Here is a 26,441-nt window from a genome sequence, read left to right on the forward strand (position 1 = left end):
GACACTTGCATTATGGTGTCATTTTACCATTATCAGAATTCGGCCTTGAATACTTTCCTTTGTTCAATTAATTAGCAGCAATTGTCTTACCATTCTCACGAGGAAATACAAATTTGAACAAAAAAAGAAAATTTGCAAATCCTTTTGGTTGTGATAGTAAAATGACACCATCATGCAAACGGCCTGATTGTAGCACTGTAAGTGAATGTACATGTGGTTTTTAAACCCCAATATTTACGATATACATTGTTTCCTCACTGGGTTTGCAGTCGTATACAAATTGAAGTAGATCCATTTTATTTTGTAAATCAGACTACAAAGTCTGGCATTGAGCATACCAAAAAGAATTATAGCCCCAATACGAGACAAAATCACTATCAAAAAGTCATTAAGTCATCCCAAGAATAACAAATATAATATATACTACGTAATATATGACAAGTATATACTATGAAAGGTATAAGTATATGCTGTGATATACTTGCCATACATTTCAGCATAGTATATACTTGTTATACATTTCATAGCATATGACAGGGCAGAAAAACGGGTTTTAACCTTTCGCCATAAGGACAGCTTTAAGTATTTCAGCTCAATATTTTGTAAACACTTTCAAATGTATATACTTGTCATACCTTTCACAGTATATACATGTCATAAATTTCATTGATGCTTGCCAAACATTTCATAGTATATACTTGTAGTCATACATTTCATTGTGTATGCTTCTCATACCTTTCATAGTATATGAAAGCATATACCTATGAAAGTATATACTACATGAAAGGTATACTATAAAATAAACTTGGGCATACAATATACTATTTTAAAACAGATTAGACTAGCTTAGTCTTAGGAAAGGTTGACAGAAGAATTGAAGCCAGGTAGCACCGCTTGGAACGAGCTGCATAATTCGATTAAAAAACTAGCACTCAGCCTAACCTTACAAAAGCGGTACTGTACTTAGGGACCGGGCTTAGGGAGCAATAAAAATCCAGCTTTCGTTCGGTACTGCATTATCGAAAAATTGAAACAAACCTTTTCTGATCTTGAAAAAGTGGAGTTCTCTCAGGTTCAGGTTTGGCTCAAAGTTTTGTAGGAAACCTGCAAGAGAAAATAAAGCCCTTCGTTTAAGACTGAGAGTCATTGAGGTAAGTGTTGAAGTGTCTTTCTGAATAATAATTGATCACATCAACCAATCTTTTAGGGTTATAATTTCAAAAATTGACTAATTTGTTATTGGTTGATAAAATGACCAATAACAAGATGGTCGTTATTACCAAATTTTATTTTGGTAAAAACAAACTACATTTGGTTGATAAAATGACCAATATCAAGATGGTCGTTATTACCAGATTCATTTTGGTTAAAACAACCAGTACATTTGGTTGATGAAATGACCAATATAAGGATGGTTGCTATTAACAGATTCATTTTGGTTGATAAAATAACCAATAAGGCTATTAATACTGCAACCAAACAAAATGGACGCTCTAACCAACTGAGCTGCTAGACCTCTTGTTGGTGAGGACGGACGGCTGTTCGATATCCTCTCGAAGTGGAATTTGATTGTGACAGCTCAGATGCTTATGCGTCTGACTATCAAACAGAATGTCAAGTGTTCGAATTTCTTTACGAGAAAAATTTGCTTGAAGAAAAATAATTCACATCTTTAATAACTATCCAAGCAAAAGAATAATAATGAAAACATCACATGGTAAATATACTCTCATATACTGTATTCAGCTGTCAAAGTTAAAAAGAGATAACGAAGAATTTTTTTGAAATTTTTTTACAAAATGTTGAAATTGCATGTTCGCTCTCGTTATTGTTTTCTATCAATTTTAAAATCGTAGCTTGATCTTAGCAATGAAATTTTAACCATAATACATTTAGTTTAATTGACAAGACCCAAATGGATAAGTCAGGATACATTTTGATTATGTTCTTGTTCTCATGCCAGACCTGTTCAGAAACAGTGCTTTCTTTACTAGAGACCCCTTTGCCTCATTAATTAATTGCTTCTTGTATAGTATAAATGTTTCTAAGTAAAAGTGAAAGCAAAGCTGCTATCGATTTTTTAATGTTTTAAAACCTGCAGGTCGCCAAAGCGACAAACGATAGCCTGGTCTACATGTTTTCTACCAGCGTTTTGCTTTCGGTAAGAGTGCTACTATTCTAAGGCCCCGTCCACACTATGCCGGATGAATTTGAATCCGAAATTTTCATACCGAAACCGAAAAAAAAGTTTTCCGTCCACACATGAAAACGAATAAAATGTTTCGCGTCCACACTTTACGCTTCATTGCACATCTGAGCATGTGCATCGAAGCTGAAATTGAGCCCGCAGTTAATTTTTAGCCTTCCCGCCATATTCCCATGACAATCATGACGTCATCGTATCCGAAAAAATTCGGATACATATGACGTACGAAACCGTTCAAAATTCATCCGGGTTATTATCGATATCGGTTATTCAATTATCGATGTCGGGTATTGCATTATCGAGGTCTGACTCTATTATCGATATCGGGTATTCCGTTCGCGTGGTCTGAACTTTATTATCCATATCCGGTTTTCCATTCTCGGGGTCTGAACTTTATTATCCAAGTCCGGTATTCCATTCTTGTGGTCTGACTTTATTATCCAAGTCCGGTATTCCATTCTCGTGGTCTGACACTAATTCTCGGGGTCTGACATTTAATAATAACGATGTCGGATATCGAATTGCATTTCAGTTTCACACATTCAGTAATTTTATGTAAAGTAAATGAAAGAGATTGTGTTATGTAAAGTAAATGAAGGGATTTTTTTGTGGAAAGGAAATGAAAGGGATTTTTTGATGCGTATTAAGTATTTGAGGGATTTTTTGTTGCGTATTAAGTGTTTGAGGGATTTTTTGTTGCATAAAGTATAATTGAAAGGGATTTTTTGTGGAAAGGAAATGAAAGGGATTTTTTATGGAAAGGAAATGAAAGGGATTTTCAAGCGCGCGCTTGAAACCGTTATTTCAAACTTTTGCCGCACATTTTTAATATCTTTTTTTCGCTGCGCTCCATGCACTTTAGTTTGGATTATTTGCCGACGCCATTCTTCAATAGGAGGACCGACCGTAGAAAAGACACTTCGATTCGTTAAACATGTCCTACTACCTTGTCCAACTTAAGGATAAGGGTACTGAGTTCACTTCCTCCATTTCTTATCTAAAACTAACGTTGAGCCAGTACTAAACAGAGGGTCGATTTAACAATTGCTTAGCAAATTTATTTTGTAATAAGTTTCCCACATTTCCACTTATTAATAAAACAAAGGTATGGTGGAAATCGTTCTTGCATTGAATACAAAAATCTCATTCGTTCTTCTTTCTTTTAATTAAATTTAAAACTATGCAGCGGCCATATACTCCAAGAGTTCAAAAAATCATTCAAAATATGAAAGCTTGTATAAAGTACACTGCAAGTTATTAACAGCAACATTAAAAACAATATGAATGAAGGAATAAATGAAAATCAGTCAACGAGCGCCGACCAATTTTTTTTTCTCGGTGAAATTAATACTCTTATCATTTCATATGACTTATATCATATCATATGATTCAATCATCCATAAAATACCTATATTTCTCCTTTTCGAAAAACCGAAATTTTCACATGCGAAAATAACATGTGAAAATATCGTTACCACTTGTATTTAAGCTATAGTTTATAAATAAAAGCTTTTTATAGTAATAAAAAGCACCCTTAACTATGCTTTTGCTTCTTGTTCTCCTTAGCGTGCATTCTTCTTCTCTTTCTTTTTTCCCTCTTTAATTGCTCTTTCTCGTTCTGCCTTTGTTCTTCCCCATGCTGCTCTTGCTCTTGCCCATTCTGCCTTTGTTCTTCCCCATGCTGCCCTTGCTCTTGCCCATTCTGCCTTTGTTCTTCCCCATGCTGCTCTTGCTCTTGCCCATGCTGTTCTTGCACTTGCCCATGCTGTTCTTGCTCTTGCCCATTCTGCCCTTGTTTCTCTTGCCCATTCTGCCTTTGCTCTTGCCCATTCTGCCCTTGTTTCTCTTGCCCATTCTGCCCTTGTTTCTCTTGCTGCTCCCTTTCTTTTCCGTGTACTCCTATGAACAAAGAAATTCGGGTCCTTAAAACAAAAATATTTTACATAAAATTCGAAAAAGGGATTTTACCCTCCAAAAAAAAAAAAAAACAAACAAGCAAAACAAACAAACAAACAAACCAAAACAACAACATCAACAAACAAACAAATAAAACCACACGTACACAAGATGAATAGCAAAATCCACTCGCAACTTCTCACGTTGCTTCCTTTCGCATCAGTATTTTTTCTATTTATTGATGTGCTTTCTAAAGAACTAATAGTACAAAGAAAGAATCAATTAAGTACCTTCATCGACGAGAGTCGAATCATCGCCAGTACTAGTGTGGGGAATTGTGCCGTTGAAGAATACCTAAAAAGAAAGTGGGCGGGTAGTATCATTGGTAAGCAAGAAACAAATTGGATAAGAAACAAAGGCTATTTTTATAGAGGTCCTAGTGGACATCGGGACACTCTCCCATTCAGGCCGCAACGGTATTAACACTTCGAGACCATCCACGCCAAATGCCGGTCTCACTTCTAGTAGCCCAAGGTTCCTAGTGGTGATCGGGACATTCTCCCCTTCAGGCCGCAAAAGTATTAACACTTCGAGGCCATCCACGCCAAATGCTCGTCTCACTTCTAGTAGCCCAAGGTTTCTAGTGGTGATCGGGACACTCTCCCCTTCAGGCCGCAAAAGTATTAACACTTCGAGGCCATCCACGCCAAATGCCCGTCTCACTTCTAGTAGCCCAAGGTTCCTAGTGGTGATCGGGACACTCTCCCCTTCAGGCCGCAAAGGTATTAACACTAATAAAGTAATTAGCAATTGTTTTTGTTCACCTCCACCACGTAAGTTGTTATTTACTTACCGATTCCTTCCCGAACTTGTCCTTTAGTTCTCTTCCATTCTGTAAATAATGTCGTATGTTTGTTTTAAGAAGAGTTATTTGTCAACTTTTAGCTTTCTTTTGAAAATCAATTTGCATGAATACATTGTTGAATGATTCGTACAATTTTCATGCTTTCGTTTACGTATGAATTTTAACGCCATTTGGCCTTGAGAGGGGGGGGGGGGGTAGGGGTGCTGATTCCTACAAAAAAAATTGTTCTGAGATCAATTTTACATTTCCATGCTAATACATCCTTCAAAGGATGATTTACGTTTTCATGATTTACGTTGTTCAAGTCAGAATCATTAGGATCAGCTTGTGCAATTGTGCGAATTTGTGATTACGTCATTTAGAAAAACATGCGATGGCAGACTCAATAGATGATAATGATGCAGTAATAGTGGTATTGAGACAACTTTTGCTTACATATTGTATCTGCCTGAGCAGACCCCCAGTGGTAATTTCGTCATGGGGATTCATGACTAACCCCTCCAAATTTTGTAATACAAAATACAGGGGCAACGACGGATTCATTCCCAGCCAGTCGTAGACTTCCTGTGTATTAAATAAATAAACGAGCGAGTTAGGGACAAAATAAGTGACTGTATCGTTACCTAATTAACCGAAGCAAAGTAACGAAAAAACGTACCTGATATTTTGCGCATTCCCAAAAACTTCTTTTTATGGTACCAATGGGGGTCATCCCTTTCACGAGGATCAGTTTCCCCGTCTGAGTCTGCTGCTCTACGCGTAAAGCCCTCGAAGCCCGAATCTGTTAATGGAAACATGCAACAAAAGAAATAACAATGATTGAAGAAATTAATTTATCATATATAAAATTTTGGGGAGCATTATTTATAATGGACTTACAGTTTTATCTTCGCCAGCGTGAACCTTGTTTTTTTTCTATAGAACAATAAGAATTAAAATTTCAGTGAAGCAAACAAAGCAAAGAAAGAAGGAAGGAATTAATAGATAGAGAGAGAGAAATAGAGAAAGGAAGACATGATAAACTTGAATACGACATTATAAGTTTTTCATTATTTTCTTCTTCTTTTTCTTTCTTCCTTTTCTTTTCCTATTTCTTTCTCTTTCTTTCTTTTGATGACACCTTTATTTTAACACCTAACAAAATAAACTTACAGTTTCCTTTTTCTTATCTTGAGTCTTGCTTTTTTCCTACATAGCAGTGGTAATTTTAAAATCAAATAAAGAATGAAGAAAAAATGAAGAAATTTTATATATGTTTCTGATTCTGATTGTATATATATATATATATATATACACTCCATTGCAGAAAGTTGTGCTATACTATTCAATATTTTTTTAGTTTTTGCATCTCATTTTGTATCATACAATTTTATTTCTGCAACTGAATGTGAGTAAAATATTATATTTGAGAACTGTTTCCTACCTTTTCTGGTTCATCACCATCATATAAAGTTACAGTATCTTTAGAAGCCTGGAAAAGATTAATACTTATAAAATTACATTTATCATTACCTTAATGACAGGGTGCAGGCATCAACTTAGTTCACTTCAGAGGAAAAACTAACAAATTACAAGCTTGTGCAAGCTTTGTCTTTAAGCATATTATATTTTCTGGAGGGAGTTAATTGCAGGTTGTGGGTTAATTAAAGGATATAGTTGCGATTTTTAAGTTCATTTTCATGGTTAGGGCACAGGGATTTCTACCCTTAGTTCATCTTCTCTTGCATATATAGTTTAGTCATGGCCACCAGATTGTAGTAAAAATGGAGCAGCAGGTAGGGGGACTCGCGGAATCCAAATCACCAAGCATCGAATTTCACGGGTATTACCTGCGTTTCAGGCCCCTCTAAATGTGTGCGTCCGCATCGGGTATTACCCGCGCGACGATTCCCTTACTGCTGCTGTGTTTGCGAGAGTAGAAAAGGTAGCCAAAAATGGTTGCCGAAACAATGGGTAAAAATATACTCTTAACTGCTGCGTTGTAAACAAAGGTTAAAATATTTGTTTTATATATGCATGAATGTAAAGAGTTTGCTTATGATTTCTGTGTAAAGTGCTTGAACCCCAAGTTTGTACCTACTAAGCCAAATAAGTATATTTGTTGTGGTAAGAAAATGCAAATAGAAGACGACACGTCAGCACAGTGTTACGAGTGTGGTAAGAATATTCGTAATGCCGTACCAAATGATACCAGAGAGCAATATTACGCCAATGGAGGCCGTAAGAAAACACCTTATAAGAGAATAAAATACTTTAGGGACTGGATGAGTCATATCCAAGGTTATCGACCGGTATATTTAAACAACGAAGTAAGGAAGAAAATCATAGACCACTTAGAAGAGCCAACCCCACAAAGTCTACGGAAAACGCTGAAAAAATTAAAGCTAGGGAAATATTACAAAGCTATTCCCTATCTTTTGTCTGAAATTACCGGTAAGTCTATTCCCGAGGTTTTTGATATGACAAAAGCCGAGTGGATGTTTTGTCGGCTGGATAAGGATATTCCTTATTACCCCGACGTAATTTACGAAATATTTTACAAAATAGACCCCAGTCACCCCCTGTTAGAATGAATTCCGAGAAAATAAGAATGCAAAACTGGCGTTTATTTTGCCAGAAACCCCACTGGGGAATGCATCGCGCAGAACACCAAGCTATCCCCAGTGGGGTTTTTTGCATTTTGGGCTTACGGGGCTTATTTCATCCCGCGCCAGAGGCCCTCTAGTACATACACATATATCTTTCTTACGACCCACCAGAGGGTGAACTCCGGACAGCGTCCCGAGACACCCCCTGACTTTTCCAACTTTTCCTCGCGAAACCCCCCATCGCGGGGTTGAATCGCACTTTCTATCTTTTCCACCCCTCCCCCCACGGTTGCTGTGAGTGGGGGAGGCTTTTTTTTCACTCACAGCAACCGGTCCAAATGTGTCTGCAGCGAGGCTTGAACTCGGGACTTTAGGCCTCCCCAGCTCCAAAGTCCCACGATCACAAGCGAACGCCAGACACATCTGGACGCTCATGAATGTGAAAATTATTATATTTATGTCTTACACTCTAATTTGCATATTTCTAGACTGACGTTCGATATGTAAATAGAATTCCGTCACGCTTTTTTCAAAGCAAATGTTTACTGAGCAAGCTTTCTTTGAAGCTCTTCTTTTGCCTCCTGGTAGATCTTTTTGCGAGATTCCTCGGAAAGATCTTTTACGACTGTTTTTTTTATTCCTTATGTCCGACTTTAATTTCTCGTACTTTTCCTCTTCGGCCAGAATAAGCGAGAATTCTACGTCGTCTATCTTTCTGTCACGCAAAGCCTTTGAGACAAGATCGGTAATAGTATTTACTTTAGCCCTTGATAGAGCTATTGTCGTGTCATGCTTGGATATTTTGCTTGACAACTGTTTCATAATGCCCGTAGCAACAGCAGAAATAATACCACAGGCTGCCCCGACGCCGGCCAAAGGAACTCCAACAATTATTCCCGGCCCAGTAAGCGAAGTAGCAACGCCGGAGCCCGTTAACACAACGGATATGGATCCTGAAGTTATCGCAATCTTATGTAGCGTACTCCGGGCTCTGACGTACTTTTTTCGGACTTTTTCGTAGTGTTTTGTTTGCCCTTCCAAGTAAGCCAGGATTAAGTTTGACTTATTAAGACAAAAGTTTTCAGCTTTTAATTCGTTAGGTTCCTTAGGAAGTTCAGGATAAAGTGGAGGTGCTGATGGTATAACATCCATTATATATACTAATGTACGACGCTTTTGGGAATGATATTGAGGACCCGCCACATCATGATAACAGGGATTATGCCAACTGGAGGGCCTTTAGGAAGATGTTTCTGCATACAGACCCTAGTAAGTTCGAAAGGAGACCCGATGGGATTTACTTCAACGGCGAAAGAATGTACAGTAATGCGGACTTGGAGCCAAAGGCGAACACCAAGCCACCAAAACCCGTGCATAAAGAAAGGCTACGTAATTTTCCAAAGAATATATTAATAACAAACCAGGATTACCCATTTTACGATGCCGAAGGCGGCATAAACGACTTTGATAAGATAGTGACGCATTTAAAGATTCCAGTGGGTACGCAAACGTTTGACGTAGTAATAAGGGATATCTTTAAGGATTTTAACCTTACGCACACTTCAGGAAAAGAAGCCCACGAATGGTTAAAGGGGCCTAACTTTAAGTACTGGCCGCAGCAGTTAAACTTTGCCGTCTGGGCGGCTACAAAGGGCTGCGGGGTTGCCGCGGATATGTTCGACATTGCCTTTCTAAGGTTCCACGTTGCCTTTACTATGCGGCGCATATTGAAGGAGCTTAGCGTACCGCTGCCGGGGGAAAAGCCATTCAATCGAATGGATAACCACTACGATTCCGCTGCCCTAGAAAGACTAATGAATGAGTTTAAGCCGCAGCAAAGAGACTTTCGTTATCGGGAGGGCGCCACGCATGGCTTGGGCATTATTTATGCTTGGCATGTTGACGGCGTGCGTCCGGCCGACATGTATCATCAAAAATACCCCGGGATCCTAAAGTTTTACGACTTGGGTGGTCGTAAGAATGACGTTACGCTGATCGATAGGATTGAGACAATTTACCCCAGTCCTTGGGATCCGTTTGTATTATTAAAAGGAAAAGGCCTAAGAAACCTAGCTCGAATTAACCGCAGCATTGAAGCATTTGTCTACTGCATCCTGGGAGCGCAGGTAAATACCCGCAGCCCCATTGTTGGATCCCAAGGTGCTTAGCGGGAAACGCAACAGGAATTCCTAACCCTGTTTGAGTCCGCAATAATAGAAAATGACATATCCAAGTCGGTGCAGAGATATCAATTAGCGGTGCAGCAATCTAAAGTGCGGCTAGATTATGCCTTGAGTCCTGGTTGTGGTTAATGCCAAGTAACTTGGTTATTAACACCAATTCCGTTGTGGGTTACAACAACAAGCTGCAGCGAGCAACCAAAGACATGAAGTTTGGGGCAAATGACGTAAACTCTGACATGACCAAGGGCATTCCTCACTTCGTAGAGAAGCCAAAAAATGAACACGAAACTAAGCTACCCGTAGTTACGAAACCATCAAAGAAGGTTTTGCCTGCGATACCTGAGGAATATGACCATAACTTACTAAAGGCCGGCTTGGCCACCGCAGGCGTTGGTCTGAGTTATTATATATGGCGATGAACAACCCCTACGTAACTGGAGTAGATTGTGTCTATACGACTTACACAGGCGAGAAAAAATACACCCAGGCATCTTGGGTTGATGTCACCGGGATGTCCGTGAATTTGAACTACTCAGGAAAGAAGTTGATAATATGCAGCATTTGCATTGGCACGAGCAGCCACGCCAACGTGGGCTTCAGGTTCCTGGATGACAATGGCATACTGCAGCCTATGAGAAATAAGACAAACAATAGGGAGCCTACGCATTTCTCCGTAGAGCCCAACCCCGGCAGCGCCGAAAACATCTCGGTTTGGACTTTCCACATGGTTGCTGATTGCCACGGGAAGGTAAAGCTGCAAATGAGAGTAGACGACACGGGCGTAGTAACGATAAATAGCATACATGACCAAAGAGATCGACCTTATAATCACGCTACCATTAGCACTCTTACGGTGTTTAGCCTTTAGAAGCAAATTTATTTGCTGAAATATATGAATCCACACGCGAAGGAAGATTGGTTTCTCCATTACCTGGAGGAAAAGGAGTACGTGGGCGACAAGTGGCAAGACGCCGGATTGTGGGTGGAGGTTGGAGGCCTGGGATTGATCATGTGCACTATTTGTATTTCGGCGGGGTACTCATGCAATGCCGGTTTTAGGATCGTTGATGAGAATAACCACCCATTACCGCCATACAGGGTAAAAAGTAATACCAGGCATCCAACTCATTTTTCGTCGGAGCCTGTTCCTCCGCAAGGGGAAGACATAACACCGGTAACTTTCCATATGATAGCTAATTGCCAATATGCGAAGCTTCAAGTTCGCCCCAGCGATGGTAACGGCCGCATACGAATAAATGCCGCCCCGACTGTTAACCCTTCGACGGATGCTACTTGGAATCATAAGCCCATTAGCACCATGAGTGTGCTGCCGCTAGTTCCGCATTATCAAGGCGGTGCGAATACTATCTTTACGTATCCCCAGTCGAGGACGCCTCGGATGCCTGACGACGATAAGCCACCAGTAATACACAAGGATAAGATCAACCCCTCATCTTCTTCAGGAGTACCACTCCAATAGCGACGACCAAGATCCAAATGTTGTTGCCCACGAACTTCAACTGTTCGCCGCCGGCCCTAAGTGCCAAGGAAACAACTGAACCCAGCAGCCCAGGAAGACCGGCTGCCATCTTTTTCCCTAAGTCCGCCAGCCCATTGCCTAATTTTTTCACGCCTGCGCCCGTAGCCTTAAGCGCGGATAGGATAACTCCTACTACGCTCGAAATGGCGACCGCAAATGCCAGTGGAACGCCATACTTCAAAAGGGCTCTTTTTACCTTTTCCTTGGTGGTAAGCCCCAACTCCTTTTCCAGGTTTTCCTTTTGCGCCCGTAATTCCGCAAGGCGTACCTCGAGGGCCTCCACTTCCCTTTGAGCTGCTTCCCTTTCCTCTTCGGGACGAGTTTGGTCCGCAACTACTTCTCGCTGCCGCTCTATTTGCCCCTCCAGGTCTTCGATAGCCTGATCTCTTTGCCGGATTTGCTCTTCTTTACCACTTAAGTCCAAGTCTTGCAGGGCGAGCTTGAAGGCCTTTTGAGCTTGGTCTCTTTCGCGTAGGGCATTGTCTCTTTGTTCTCTCATTTCTATCATTCTTTGGTTTTTATCGTTAAGTTCTCTCTTTTCAGCATCAAGGAGTAGTTGGTTTTGTCGCATGTATTCTGCTTCCCTTTCCTCCATTGTTTCCTTTAGTCCTTCGACTTCCCTTATCGCCTCGTTGCCTTTTTGTTGCCGCTGCATTAGGGTCTTGAACTTTTCAAAGGCTTCGCTGGTGTTTTCATCGTTTTCTCTTAGTCTTTCCACCAAATTAGGTCTTCCTAATGCGTCTTTGATTTCTTTTGGGAGATTACTGGTGAGCCTGTCGGAGTCTCTCCTTTAGTAGAGATTATACCACTTATCCCTTCCTTGATACTGGATTTGGATTTGCCCCTTATCTCCGGTTTGGAAATTAAGGCGGGCCAAGTCCACATTTGGAAATTTCTCCCTTACGTCGTCTAAAAGCCCCCTTAGCATTTCAGTTCTTAGGTCCGTGGAATCCAAGTTTTGCAATTTCAAATATTCTGGAATAGGTCGCCCTGGGTTCCTTGATTGCCACTTATCCTCTAAGGAACGCCAGGCCTCGCGAACCCGGCTACCATACTTACCCCTTAATTTCGTAAAGAGGCCTTGCCCGTCAACGTTGTCATCAGGAAGTAAAGACTCGTATTCTTCGTCGTTAATATCGATTTGGCCTTCTTCGGTAAGGGGGTCAAAATCCGTTCCTTCTACTTCCATTATATATGATAAGCTCAAAGTTAAACCCCAACATATTACCCAAGCAGGTTGGCGGACTGAAGGCAGAACGCGCCTTTCGCCGGGCCACGTTCACACCATCCAGCGCGAAGCCAGGAGAAACCTTGTACGTAGGCGTGCCCCGTCTAACGGATAACCTAGTCTTAGTTCCTGGCACCCTGGCTTTAAGGTTCGACCTAGCGGTGCAGTCTGACCCCACAGACGAAAGAATTATCGTTAACAACGTGGGTAGAAACTTAGTCTCTAAGATGCGTGTAAAGTTCGCAGGGGAATCCTTGCTGGAGTTAAGTAGGTACGATCTGTATACCACGTACAAAGACTTATGGTTGACAGCCTTTGACCGCGCGCAAAGGATAGAACAAGGAATTGGTAGTGTCATTCTGCGTAAGGTCCGCACACCTACGAAAACGCAACCTACTGACGGCAGCGGAGAAACCGCAGTGGCAGACGCAAAGCGAATAAAGACAGCCTATGGTAGTAAGTATGTCATACCACTGGACTTCGAAGTGGTTACGAATCACGGTGTGTATTACCCAAGACAGTTATCCGAGTTACAGTTTGAAGTAACCTTAGCAGATGCTAATAACATCATTGGTGGGCTAAGCACTGCACTTACCAAAACGACTCCATACTCTATTACCAACTTAGAGCTGCAGTACGAAACCGTGCGCAGTGAAGAGCTGGCCCGTAGCGCCGGCATGGAATACAGCTCCGGCAAGGCATTCCTATACGACCACGTGGCAATGTACAAGATGTTTAGCTTCTTGGATAAGACGGATGAGGTTATTAACCAAGCTATCAATCTCCCCCGAAGAAGTCTCACGGGGCTAATGCTGGTGTTTGCCAAACCCTACGAGGCCGGCAAGCGCGACTCTGAGGCCTTTCATAACCCCAACATTACTAACGTAGGAATAGGTGTCAACGGCATTCCAGATAAGGTCTACCCCCAGGGAATGAAGCCCGTAGACATCTACAGGGAGGCAAAGCGTAAGTTTGGCGACCAGGTAAGTCCTGAGGAATTCTTTAAGGATAAGTACGCGCTGTGGATTGACATGCGTACCACCAACGACGAAGACCTACATGGTCAGGGTTTATGTCTAATAAATAGCCAAGACGGCATCACCTTGGCGATTAAGCGCACCAAGAACAACAGTGCGGGCGACGACGATAGGATAAACTGCTATGTTTTCATGGTGTCTGACGCGCAACTGAGCGTGGAAATGAATCAGCTAAAGAGCGTCGCCTACTAGTTTTGTGAACAAAAAATGTTCCTTACGTATAATATGCTTCGCGTATTTTAAAACAACGAAACCAAACTGCATTGCATAGTGCAAGGCAACGAACTGTACTTCAGGGGAAAGGAGGTGGCAGCTGCGTTGGAATATTCCAATGCTAGAGATGCTTTAATTACTCACGTTTCGGATAAGTACAAGAAAAGGCTGTCTGAGTTAAAAGGGGTCGTGAATCGCGACACTTGTACTATACACCCACATTCCGTGTTCATTTCCGAACCTGGGTTGTATCAGCTGATATTTAGCTCAAAGCTACCAAAGGCAGAAGCATTTCAGGATTGGGTCTTTGAGGAAGTCCTACCCGCGCTGCGTAAGGACGGTCGATATGCAATAGAAAAGCGGTTTGGCGGTCCAAACAAGTTGGTATTTAAGATCGAAAATGAATTCGACCTACATAAAAAGGTAGTGGACTACATCCGCAGGTTTTACCCCCAAATGCTCGTGACCCCCGGCCTAGGTGAACTGCACGATTCGGATGTCAAACGTATAAAGTGCTTGCAGAAGGGCTACCAACGCGGTCAGCCCGACTTGTTAATTCTTGATGCACACGTGCGATACCGTGGTTTCTGCATCGAGCTGAAGACCCCTAAAGGCAATGGGGCATTATCTGAGGACCAACGCCGCCTGTTGCACGAATACGAAAGAAATGGTTATAAAGTAATGATCAGTAACGATTACGACGACATCTGCAGAGCCATCACGGAGTATGCACAAGGAATGCGTTTACCATGTAGGTGGTGCTGTAAGCGCTTTAAGAACGCGCAGACTCTGGGAACGCATTTAAAGATATTCCATAGAATATATGGAGTTTGAGGCTGTAAGGCAGATACACTGGAGAGACTTAAAGGAGGGCGTTACGTATGAAATAAAAAATTATGTAGCCTTTGAAGATATTGACAGGCTACGGTTGTTATTAGCGCATGAGGGTGTTACATACAGCCTGTGGGCGCCGGATCGCGTCCGATACGTGATAGAGGGGCAGGAGTTTACGCATCTGAGGTCGTATGGGAAGAAAAATGGTCGCTGGGCGTTTGACGTCGCAAAGTGCGTCCTTCCTTCGCCTCTATGTGGTTAGGCGCGTCTAAAATAGGCTCGTCGGCAGTGCTCGGCGACTCTTTTTTAACGATGCAGTCTGCAGGGGGTTCACATGTAATACAGTCCATATGTTGAAAGGGCGATTAGAAATCCTCCAATGCAGCTGCGTAGGCTATCATATATCCTTGTCAGAAACCCCCTTAGAATGTTAAGGATGAGGTTGTTATCTTGTTAAGGAAGGTCGGAAACTATCTTAGAAACCCCCTCAGAATGTTAAGGATGAGGTTGTTATCTTGTTAAGTAGGGTATGAAACTATCTCAGAAACCCTCGTAGAATGTTAAGGATGAGGTTGTTATCTTGTTAAGCAGTTAGAGATGTGTTCCTCTTCTCTGACGCATCCGCAGCGGTCACACTCCTGCCTCCAATATTCTCTGTTAGTCCATGGAATTCCTTCGGTGCGCTCAAAGAAAGGAAATGTATGGATTATCTTCCTATGGTAGTCTATTCTATTCCTTGGATATTCCTCTTTATGTTCACAACGACTCATAATATCACCGCACTGGTAACAATCTACTCCTTCCATGTCGTAGGTCCTAGAAAGGAATCGATAAGTCTCCTCATGCCTCTTTCTATGTGTCTGAAGACGTTGACGGCTGCTAAGTATCTTATCACAGAAACTACACTGCCTAGTCCTACAGCAAACCCCTCTTTTCAGATGTTGCTGCATTTCCTGAAGAGTGCTGAATTCCTTATTACAATCCTTACAGGCGCTTCTACAGACGCGTCTTTCCTGGTGTTGCTGCATCTTTTGAACGGTGCTGAATTCCTTATTACAATCCTTACAAACCTTACTAATTGGCTTCTTTGTGCAAACTCCATGCCGAACATGGTATTGCAGTCTTTGCTTGGTGCTAAACACCCTCTTACACATCAAACAGTCCATATATACTTAACTATATTTTAGCCTCCATTTAACATCCTTTAACAAGATAACAACACATTCCTCAACATTCTATGGGCATCTCAGAATAGTTTCCAGCCCTACTTAACATCCTCAACATCCTACGGGGGTTTTTTGAGGAGTTTCGTACCCTACTTAACAAGATAACAACTTCATCCTCAACATCCTAAGGCATCATTTAAATGACTTTCGAACACTTGTCCACACAATTTACATAGGATATTTCATAAAGTCCTTCACGGAATCTTTCGCCCAACCTGCCATCGTTATCAGCGCGCCAAACCGTTCTGCGCGCTTTAGACCACACATTTCCTCATAAAGCTCCTTTACGCGTTCATTCAGCCGGTCTATCTCCTCCCTTTGCATTTCGACCGTCCTCTCCAGGTCTGACTTTTCTTTAACGACGTTAACCATTGCTTTGACTGCTTCCACGGGCTCCATTGTATATGAACCCAGATCACATGCCTTGTAACGCTCTGATAGTAAGACCCAATTCGTCGTGGAGCAGCTATTAGGACCCTTTAGATACCGCTTCGACTACATAGTGCTATTATGCCCTACCTACGTGAATAACCGCACCTGGACGGGTATAGGAGTAAAAGATGACGACTTCTTCGTAGATATCGTAGACCCTAACGAGTTATCTGGACATCTTAAGTTCTGGCACAAACAATTCCCTAAAGATACGCAAACCCTCCTCATACTGGACGACATCGCCTGTGGGGACGACGTAAAAAGACGCACCTCCGAATTAGTAAAGCTTGCTTTCAGCGGCAGGCATGACCATATCAGCGTTTGGTTGCTCTCGCAGCAGCTTACCAGCGTCTCTAAGCCCTTCAGGGAAAACATAGGTTCACTTGTCGTATTTTATACTCCGAGCAAGTCTGATCTGGAAACCATCTTAAGCGACTACGGCGGTGAGATATCCAAGGAACAGTTAAACGAATACATGTGGCATTTAAAAACGCACCAACATTCCAAGATTATCTTCTCTTTGAGGTTTCCGTATGATGTCCAAATCTCGCTACGCGAGCTTCGAGCGTAGATATATATGGAGATTGAGCAGCTCTTAGATGAAGTCCCCACACAGCTAGATGAAAGTAACCTTAAGGAACAACTTAATATCCTCGTGTCATCTGGGAAGTGCAAGGAAATGATAGGCAAGGAACTTACCCATGAGCAGGTTAATAAGTTGTCGGAAGAGGAAGTTAAGAAGTTCCATAAGAGGTATGAGGCCGCCCTTGCAAGTAAAACCACGGACGCCGTAGCAGACTCAGCAATTAAGTTCGCGACTAAATTACTTGGACTTGCACTGCCCATAGACGACGTGGAGCAACTGCGGAAGGACATAAGCGAGGACTATGTCATCGCCCAAGAACTTAAGATAACCTGCGGGTGGTTGTCTTTGAAGTGCGGTAAGTTAATGGCACTCGCCTCTGCGGCTTTGCACGTAGCTCAGCATGTCGACTTGAAGGAACTTGCGGGCACCTTTGGTGCCTCTTGGAAGGACTTCAAGAAGGACAGAGAAGTCAAAAAGGTCTTCCAGGCGGCACTTGCTGAGGTACCTGATCAAGTCGCCTCAAGTACTTAGTCAAGTCGTCCTCAGGAATTACCCAGGTCGCCTCAAGTACTTAGTCAAGTCGTCCTTAAGTCATTCTCAAGTACTTATCAAGTCCTTCTCAAGTACTTACCCAGGTTACCTTAAGTTACTTATCAAGTCCTTTAAGTCCTTAGATATAAATGAGTAAATTGAAGGTAGAGCAGCTCCAAGAGGAGCAAAAGATTACCAAGGCTAAATCTCCAGGCAGAGTCGCTGCCGGAAAGAAGCTCGCGGAGATGAATAAAAAGAACAAAGCAAAGAAAGAGGAAAAGGTGGAGGAAAAAGAAGAGGAATCCTTTATTAATCCTGGGTACGTCATTGGCGCGTTGGGAGTTGCTATAGCAGCAGGCAGCCTTTACTTACAATGGAAGGCAGCAAAGCCAAAGGTAGAATTAGAACCCGTGCATGTGACGCAAGAGCCCCGAAGCAAAATACCCGTAATTGAATAGCAAGGTCATTCCCATGCGGAATAACCTTCTCGCTTTGTAATATAATGTCAACCGCGTTATTGAAAACTGTTGAAGAAGCAGCTATCATTACTTCCATCGTTGCGGGTATTGGTTGGGTAGGTAAGAAAGTGCTCAAAGAAGACTTTACTTAAGACCCAAGCAAGAGCTTCGCTAATTTTGCTAAGATGATCGCTGCCGTAGGCGGGGCTGTCATGGTAAAGGATTACCTACGGAAGGAAAAGTACCTGCCTAATGTATAAATGGCTAGCGTGGTCGTAGGTGAAGTTATTGCAGCTTTAGCATTCACTGGAGCTAATTATGGTGGTCAATATTTGGATAGATTAGTCAGAGGCGACAAAAGCGGAGATTTAGCCGCCGAAAGGAGGAGACACGACTTAGCGCTGGAGAAATATCAGCGAGACGTGGCAGCTTGGAATGAAAAAAGACAAGCTTACAGGGATTGGTTGGACAAGAACTACCAAGACAAGATGCAGGCGGATAAGAACTTCGAAAACACAGACTACGCCTTTAAGCTTTATGCACAGGCACACCCCGCGGCATCGACGGGGTTGAGAAAGCCTCAGTTTAAGAATTACTACCAGCCTTCTAAGAAACAAAAAGATAGCGAGTTGGTATTCGTGGGAGTTGCAGGGCTGGCGGGAGGCGTAGCTTTGGCGTATTTAGTCTAATATATGATCGTCTTTTTGGAAAGCGACAAAAATAACTTTACCACTTATTTGAATCCCCCCATCAAAGCCCATAAGGTTCGGCTGGTTAGTTGCTCTTTGTGCAATTCTTGGTATAATTTAGTCAATGCCTTGGTCACCGTACTTAAGGCGCCTGGCAAATATCAAGGTGAAATGCTACCCGATGGACATTACACGCCAATCACCCTTGCTAAGGAGCTCGCCAAGCGCGGTTATACTCTAACCACGGGATTGCCGCACGAAATGACCCTCAAACATAATATGCCAAACTATTCAGTAACTTTTGGAAAGTCTGACCAATTGGGATCTTTATTATGTGCCTCGGGCAAGACAATTACCGACACAGCCATACCTGTGAAATGGAAAGTTGCATCCTCTTATGAAGTCTATTGCGACTTGGTCCATAGTTACAACAATGGAGAAAAGTCTTCTCTCATGTCCAAGTTTCTGCCCAAAGGTAATCCATTTGACCCAGTAGAATACACTCCCATTTCTTTGAGCTATGACTTGTCTCATTTGGTAGAAAGCATAAACATCACCATTAAAGTGGACGGAGAGACGGTAGACTTCAACGGGCGAAAGATCAATCTCGTTTTGGAATTCATATAATGGGCCGCGTAGAGGACAAACTCAAGAGGATTTACTATGGACCTGAAGGCTATTGGAGAGGATGGTCAGCTATCAAGAAACTCGCGACCGCGGCCAGGGTATCAGAAGAAACGGCCAAGAATTGGTTAAGAAAACAAACCCTCTGGCAGGTTTATCTTCCCGTGCCTAAGTACATTCCCAGGCCCAGCTTCACCGTAAATGCCTCTAATGAAGTTCATCAGGCGGATCTGCTTTTCGTACCGCACGACAAGGTGAGAAAAAAGACCTATAGATACGCTTTGACCGTAGTTGATATCGCAAGCAGATACAAGGACGCCGAACCCATAACCAGCAAGGATTCTGGGGAAGTCGCAGAAGCCCTAGGTAGGATTTATAAGCGCGTCTTGAAATGGCCCAAGCTGCTGCAAGTGGATGCGGGGACAGAGTTCATGGGAGTGGTTACTAAGACCCTGAAAGACCACAGCACCAAGATTAGGAGAGCCGAAGCAGAGTACCACAGGGGTCAGAGCATTGTCGAAAGATTCAATAAGACCCTGGCCGAGCGTCTATTTGGATACCAGTATTGGAAAGAGCTGGAAGATCCCTCCAAACGCAACAGGGAATGGACTCAGAGGTTCCCCCAGTTCGTCGCGGCTTTGAACAACGAGGCGGCCAGGGCTACAGGAATGAAACCCAAGGATGCCATAAAAAAGAAACACGTGGAACACAAGTCCTACGTCAGAAGTTCAAGGGCGGTCGGACTGAAGGAAAAAAACCTCCCCCGCAACATAGTGGTCAGATACCTCTATCAGCCGGGGGAACTCGAAGGTGGCAGTAAGAGAGCCACGGATCATAACTGGTCCCTGGAAACGTATGAGATTTCGAAGTCCGTCACCAAGGAAGGGCAACCCGTGTTGTATTACCTAGATGGCCCAAGTCGCGGATTTGTCAAGGAAGAGCTGCTCATAGTCCCCAAAGACTCAGAGTAGTGCTGCTCCACGCGCCCGATTACACTCTAGGCATGTCAGTCTTACGTTGCCTCTGCAATGCCCGCGTTTATTATTTATGCGATCCACGGAGAACTGCTGATCGTCATTTGGGTCAAACCTCCATAGTAGAGGTATGTTACATTTGGCACACCTTGCCCCTTTCGTATAGACGTCGTCCACGCATAAGTCAAAGACATGACCCTTCTCTTCGTCGTGTCTTTTGTAGCGAAGGAGTTTCTTGGCAATGCTCTCCTTTGCTATGTCTTCTGGGGTGCGGTCGTAACGCAGTTGCGGCCCCCAGGCTCTTTTTAACTGTTTGGCATATTCTACGCGGCTTACGGCGGTGTAGATAAGGTTGCTCCAACACAGCCGCTGGTCTATGATCCATAAGGTTTCTTTTATGGTAAGCCCTTGCGCGGTGTGGACTGTCATGCAATAGCCCAAGCGCCAGTCTGGGTGGGAGGTTATTTTTTCCACCTTTTCTATGGGCACCCAGGCTTTATCGTGGGTAACTGCGTTCTGCAGTTGGATGTCGGTACCAGGTACCCAGACGTCTCTTTTTTGCATACGGGTGTCGTGAGGTTTGTAGCAAACAGGTACGGGATGCGTAGGGAAGCGCTCTCGGTGTATATTTAGCAAATCCTTTTGTATGCGAGACTGTGCTGCACGCTTACTACTTAGCACCAGATCCTTAGGGTGCCAGGCGCATAGAAAGTCCTCGTATTTCTTCGCTCGTACGCGTTTGCGCAGTGTCTTGCATTGCTCGGCATCACTGAGCCCCCTTAATTCCGCTTTTAGCTTACGTATTTGATCCTTGCTGCGGTAGTCGGTGTTAATTTCCTACGCATGGTCTACGAAATCTTTCAGCCATTCGTGGGGCATTTCTCCGGCTATTGGAGGAGGCTGGCAGGGATCTCCGGCGAATATTACTTGACACTTTCCACGGAGGAATTCTACGAATTCTTTGAGGATTTCTAAAGGAACGGTGCAAATCGCATCCCAAAGTATTACTGGTGGTACGTCGTGGATAGTTTCCGGTACCCACTTTTGACCATTCCAACGGAAGAAGCTGTGGTAGGTTTGTGCGTCGTGGCCCATTTCGCAGAGTTCTCTTTCCAAACGGTGCGTTGGCGTTAGCACCTTTATCTTAGGAAAGAGTTCTAACACACGCGTCGTCTTACCGCTGCCTCCCGTACCGTAGAGGTAAGAGAAGCGTTGGTAAGAGATTGGGTCCGCAACTGAAGGTAGGGGGTCCGCGGTGGGGGTTGCGGAACCACGGGTGTGTTCTCCGTGGTATTCTACGCGTTCCCTCCAAGCTTTGATCTCTTCGTCTTTGACGCGCCATTGACCACTTTCCGCGAGTTCGTCTTCGGTATAGAATTCTTTCATCTGTTCTAAGACGTGCGGTTTCACGTACAATGAATCCGTAGCTACTCGCGGGATGTCTTCTTTGTCAAACCGCAGGAGCATCGCTAATAGGTTAATGTGCGCATATGCGAGCATGCTGGCACGCAGATGGTAATACTGCGGTCGATGGTCCTGGTAGTAACACAAAGCATTCCACTTACGTTCTCTCTGCTCGGCTTCTATGAAATAATCCCATTTCTCCACGGACACCATCGTTCCTTGGTCGTGGGCGCGCTTGATGAGGAAGCTTAGTTCGCCTTCGTCCGTTATTAGGCGTCGCTGCATATGTTTTTCACCCTCCTTAGCACCTTGCGTGAACTTTCCTATGACAATCCTCGCGGTGGGGTTGTGTTCTGGCAACCACTTCGTGTAGGCGCTATGGCAAAGTATGGCTTCATGCGCGGTGTAGGTGACTAGTTTACGTTCTTCGAGGAACTTTAACAACGGTACGGGTATCCATTCTTTCTCTTGTAGATGCTTTCCGTACCATGCGTAACTTATGGGATGTAAGTCTTTAGCCAACTTCCAAGATGTTAGCCTGACGAACCCCGTTGCTGGCGCATCGTAGGTGCCGTCTAAGGACACCCTAAAGAATTGCGAGTCTGGATGCCCGTATCTGTCATGATACTCCTTACAATCTCCCAGGCCTTTGAAGCTGGCAGGATAGCAATGCTTCATGTCTAAGGAGACGTATTCGTCTTCGTCGTACTCCATATTCCAAAGACCTCCATGACCGTGTTCTACGCACGCTTTGGAGATATCTTTGAACTCTTTTGGGGTAGGTTTCCAGCCGTTTCTCTTCTTGGCCGCCAAGAAGTCTAAGCTGCGGGAGCTAAGCACTTCATCTGAGAAGTCTTCCCCAAGGGTTTCGCAGGCGCTTTGGATGCGCCGGCGTTCGATTTCGGGGCGGTAAAGAGTACCATCTTGCGTCATAAACTGACTTCCTTCGGGATCCATCAGCCAAACGGAGTTCTCATGGATTAAGTCTACCAATGGGGAAGTTTCATAGACCTTAGTCTCTTTCTTCTTAGGGAACCGAAGTTCTCGCCAAGTGTGTCCGTTATGCTGGTAGATGACTATAGGAGCACCTCTGCCGCCGTATTTATGTGTCCCAGGGTAAATGTACCCGTCTGTGATATCTTTTACGTGTATGCGCCTTTCTAAGGCAGTTTCTAATTTTTTGATGTTGTCTATCGTTGCTGATGGCTTCTCTTCTTTTCAACGTAAGCTTACCACCACGAGAGGAATCCTCAAAGAACTCCCTCACCAACTTACCCACGCAGTTACCAGGATGCCGCATTGGCTTAAGCTTTTTAACATCAGGCTTCTTGATCTCATAAGCAGCATAAATAACTACGGTGACTGGATAGGCAACTTCGTAGAACAGCATGTCGATGCCCACCAGCGCACCAGGTCTCGTATCCTTGTTTAATACAAACAGGTTCTGCTTACCAGACGCCCGGATAGGATTACGGCCCCTTTCTATTACCCAGTCGCCATCTAAATACTTTATGAACGTTACTTCCAAGCGGTAATTGCCTTCGTGCATTAAGTCGATTATCTTTTCAGCCCTTGCGTCGTCCATAGTCTCGTCCGTATCTCCTTCCATAAATGTCGTGAAGGCGAAGTCGGCGTCCAAACGACCCAATACCTGGGTTCGCAACTTGCGTACAGTTTTGTTTTGAATGCTTTGGATGGCGTCCATCTATATCTAGGAAATATTTTAACCCTCGTTTGCGACACAAATATTTTAACCTTCGCAAACACAGCAGCAGTAAGGGAATCGTCGCGCGGGTAATACCCGATGTAGACGCACACATTTAGAGGGGCCTGAAACGCAGGTAATACCCGTGAAATTCGATGCTTGGTGATTTGGATTCCGCGAGTCCCCCTACCTGCTGCTAATGGTAATTGAACTTTAAGTGGCATGGAGTGTGATTTGGTGTGAGATCAAATGCATGATTAAATGAAAAATGGCACAATCGCATAGGTGCTGCAGTTTGTTAATCCACAACACTTAGTTTAATTACAGACCAAAATTGCATGACACAAAGTAATGCTATTACATCCATTTTGAAATCTCACTCTGGGGAGGAATTCATCATCATCATCATCAAAAAACTATGAGTTATCAATTGCACCTAGAAAATCCCTTTCCAATTATTTCTCATTCTTTTTTAATCAAACTGGTTTCGTTTTGAAACATTTTAGGTTATTCTATAAAATTCTACTTACTTTTTCTGATTCTGATTTTGTTTCTGATAATTCTGATAATTGTTGTCTTGAGGTCTATAATTAATTAAATAAAAATCAATGATAAGTGTTAGCAATTCTGAAAGTGCTTTCTTCATCAGTTGGTGTTGTGCGCATGGTTTGCATTGACTGGTCTTTTGCATAAAATTCAATAATAATATCTGAATACCCTTTTGATATACTTGCTGATTGTTAGTACATAAAAATCAATTTTATAGCATAAATTAATAAAGTTAAGTCATGAACATGATACATGAAACAATTAAACAAAATGTGGCATAAATACAATGGCAATTACCTTTTTGGTGCCTAGATGTTTCATTGCCTCATCTTGTTGTTTTTTCAAGGCACATTCCTTTTCATAATTGACACTGTTTAAAAATAAAATTTGAAATATCTATTATTTTTATAAAAATTGATTGAACTAAACTAGAATTTGTGAACCTTTGCATTTCTGAATTTACACCGAACATTAATTACCGTCTCACTCTCAACACATCAAGTGCTTGCCTTGCACTATCAATAGACAAGTCAAGGTCATCAATGCAAATGTTGGACCCTATTAAAAGAAATTGAAATTGCTGAAGTTAAAATGGTGCCTGCATGAACCCATACGAAAGTTAAGAAATATGATCAAGAAGACTGAAAAAGCACATAAAACAAATGCAATGGTATAAAATAATTAAATATATAGAAGCCTCACTGTGCTAGCTTTGCCAATGCCTGCAGTGTAGCCTAAAAGCAGGGGTGAGAACTTGAGGGTGGGATATGTACATTTCCCCCCACCACTTTCACATCAATCTTACATTTGAATTATTAACATTCTGGTGCTGAGATAGGGAGGAGATACAACAGGATAACTTGTAATCATATCCTAAAAACTGTATGTTTTATTTCATTTTTCCCCCCAAAAAATAAGGAAAATGTTTATGATCTTTGTCAAACTTTTTGGCATACTCTGCTGTCCACCCCCTCGCTATGACCCTGCATATATATAAGATATATACAATTTGGCCTTACATCACTGTTCCAAAATTAATGGCAATTAAATAATGGTTAGCAAACTGTCACAATACTGAAGCATAGCAATGGCATCAAATGCATTTTGACAAGTATAAATAGCATTGACTCCAAGCTAAAAATTATTCCAAAAAATTCACATACCTGAGAAACGTTCAACAAGAGTTGGGGTTGATTGCAATCTTAAAGATGCACTAGCTACCAACACTTGTGGAAACGTGAAGGTGTGGCATCTGAAGACTTTCAAAGCTAAAGTTCAGAAAAAATATGAAAAATATTTCAAAAAAATTTAGGATAAAAATAACCATATCGTTCTTTCTAGCAGTTTGTATACCTTGTCTGTCGTGATCTTCTACATTTTTTGCAGATATCCAAAAGAGGATTTTTGGATCTTTCTTTCTGGAGTACCACTGCTGAAGATTTCTAAGCGAATGGAAAGAACATATTAATCATTATCATATGATTATCCATAAAATACCTTTATTTCTCCTTTTCGAAAAACTGATAACTTCACATGTGAAAAATCTCGTTATCATGTGTATTTAACCTATTATTTAGTTAGTTATAATAATAAAAAGCTCATTAAGTTGATTTTATGGATAAATATATTATAAACAGAATATTACATGGGTGCTTAGAGATACAAAATTTATATTCTTTTGTTGAAAATCTCTCTCTCTTTTGCTGCGCTCACTCATGAGAGATCTTTTCAACACTCGAAGATAAATTTCGTATCTCCTCACGCCCATGTAATATACTCATGATATATATCATATCATATATTCTATAAATATCATAATTTTGGGGTCGTAAGGATTTTTGCTGTATTAAAGGTATTTTTAAAGTAGAGGCGAACAAGCAATGTGATCCCATTACTAGCTTTTTTCCACTTTGTCATATAGGATATTGCATGATAGTGACACATAATATTACATGAAGTCTTATTCAGAAAAGTCCTTCCAGTAGACATAATAATAATAATAATTATACTTGTTTATATAGCGCTACATCCACTAATTGCTTAGAGTGCTCACTAAGTTAAATGTGAAACAAAACGATAATGACATGATAGCGGTCATTGTTATTATCAAAATTGAGGATATTTATCACTTTTCATAAAGAGTTATTGGATAGTAATAAAGGTCCAGGTTAAGATGAGGTTGATGATATTTATTTACCTTAACACTTTCTCCTCCAGTGCAGTTAGTCTGCCACAGTCATTCAGAAGGATGATTACTGCAGGCTGCAAGCTGTGGTGGATGAGGTGGCAAAGCTGTTTGAAAAATTATGATCAATATTTGATTAATAATGATGTCAATCTCTAATTAATTGAATACTAAGCTTATAATATTATTATTCATTTGAGTTGGATAAAAATATACAATACTTACACTGTTAAACGTGTGACCAAGAAACATTGGCCCAGCGTACCCAATTACGTTTCTTGCTAGGGCAATGCATTTCAACTGTCGTGAAAATAGCAGTCCTATAAAATAAAATCAATGTCCATTAAATATAAGCTCAAGCTTTCATATTGAATATTCAAACGATTTTACTAAACGTCCTATTATAGTGCAAACAATATAACCGTGAAACATTAGTAAAACTAATTTTCACTAAATTTTACTAATTTTGACTACATAGTAAATATAGC

At 42.1% G+C, this 26,441-nt stretch overlaps 1 protein-coding gene across 1 annotated transcript; it reads right to left on the reverse strand.

Moving 5' to 3' along the window:
• Window positions 1-3,740: 3,740 nt before the first annotated feature.
• On the reverse strand, window positions 3,741-24,871 carry LOC148906950 (uncharacterized). Its single transcript, XM_089036480.1, has 12 exons — window positions 24,844-24,871; window positions 24,248-24,326; window positions 24,066-24,138; window positions 23,750-23,803; window positions 6,391-6,438; window positions 6,120-6,155; window positions 5,847-5,882; window positions 5,626-5,748; window positions 5,403-5,531; window positions 4,956-4,994; window positions 4,393-4,456; window positions 3,741-4,105 (listed from the first exon to the last, which is right to left on the reverse strand). Exons 1-12 carry the CDS (start codon window positions 24,869-24,871, stop codon window positions 3,741-3,743), a joined length of 1,074 nt encoding a protein of 357 aa, XP_088892606.1.
• Window positions 24,872-26,441: the final 1,570 nt, after the last annotated feature.

This window comes from Actinia tenebrosa, unplaced genomic scaffold (genome assembly GCF_029948245.1).
Source record: "Actinia tenebrosa isolate PJP-AT-01 unplaced genomic scaffold, QUT_ActTen_1.0 PGA_scaffold4__44_contigs__length_22323623, whole genome shotgun sequence".
In the NCBI taxonomy this organism is placed as follows: Eukaryota; Metazoa; Cnidaria; class Anthozoa; order Actiniaria; family Actiniidae; genus Actinia; species Actinia tenebrosa.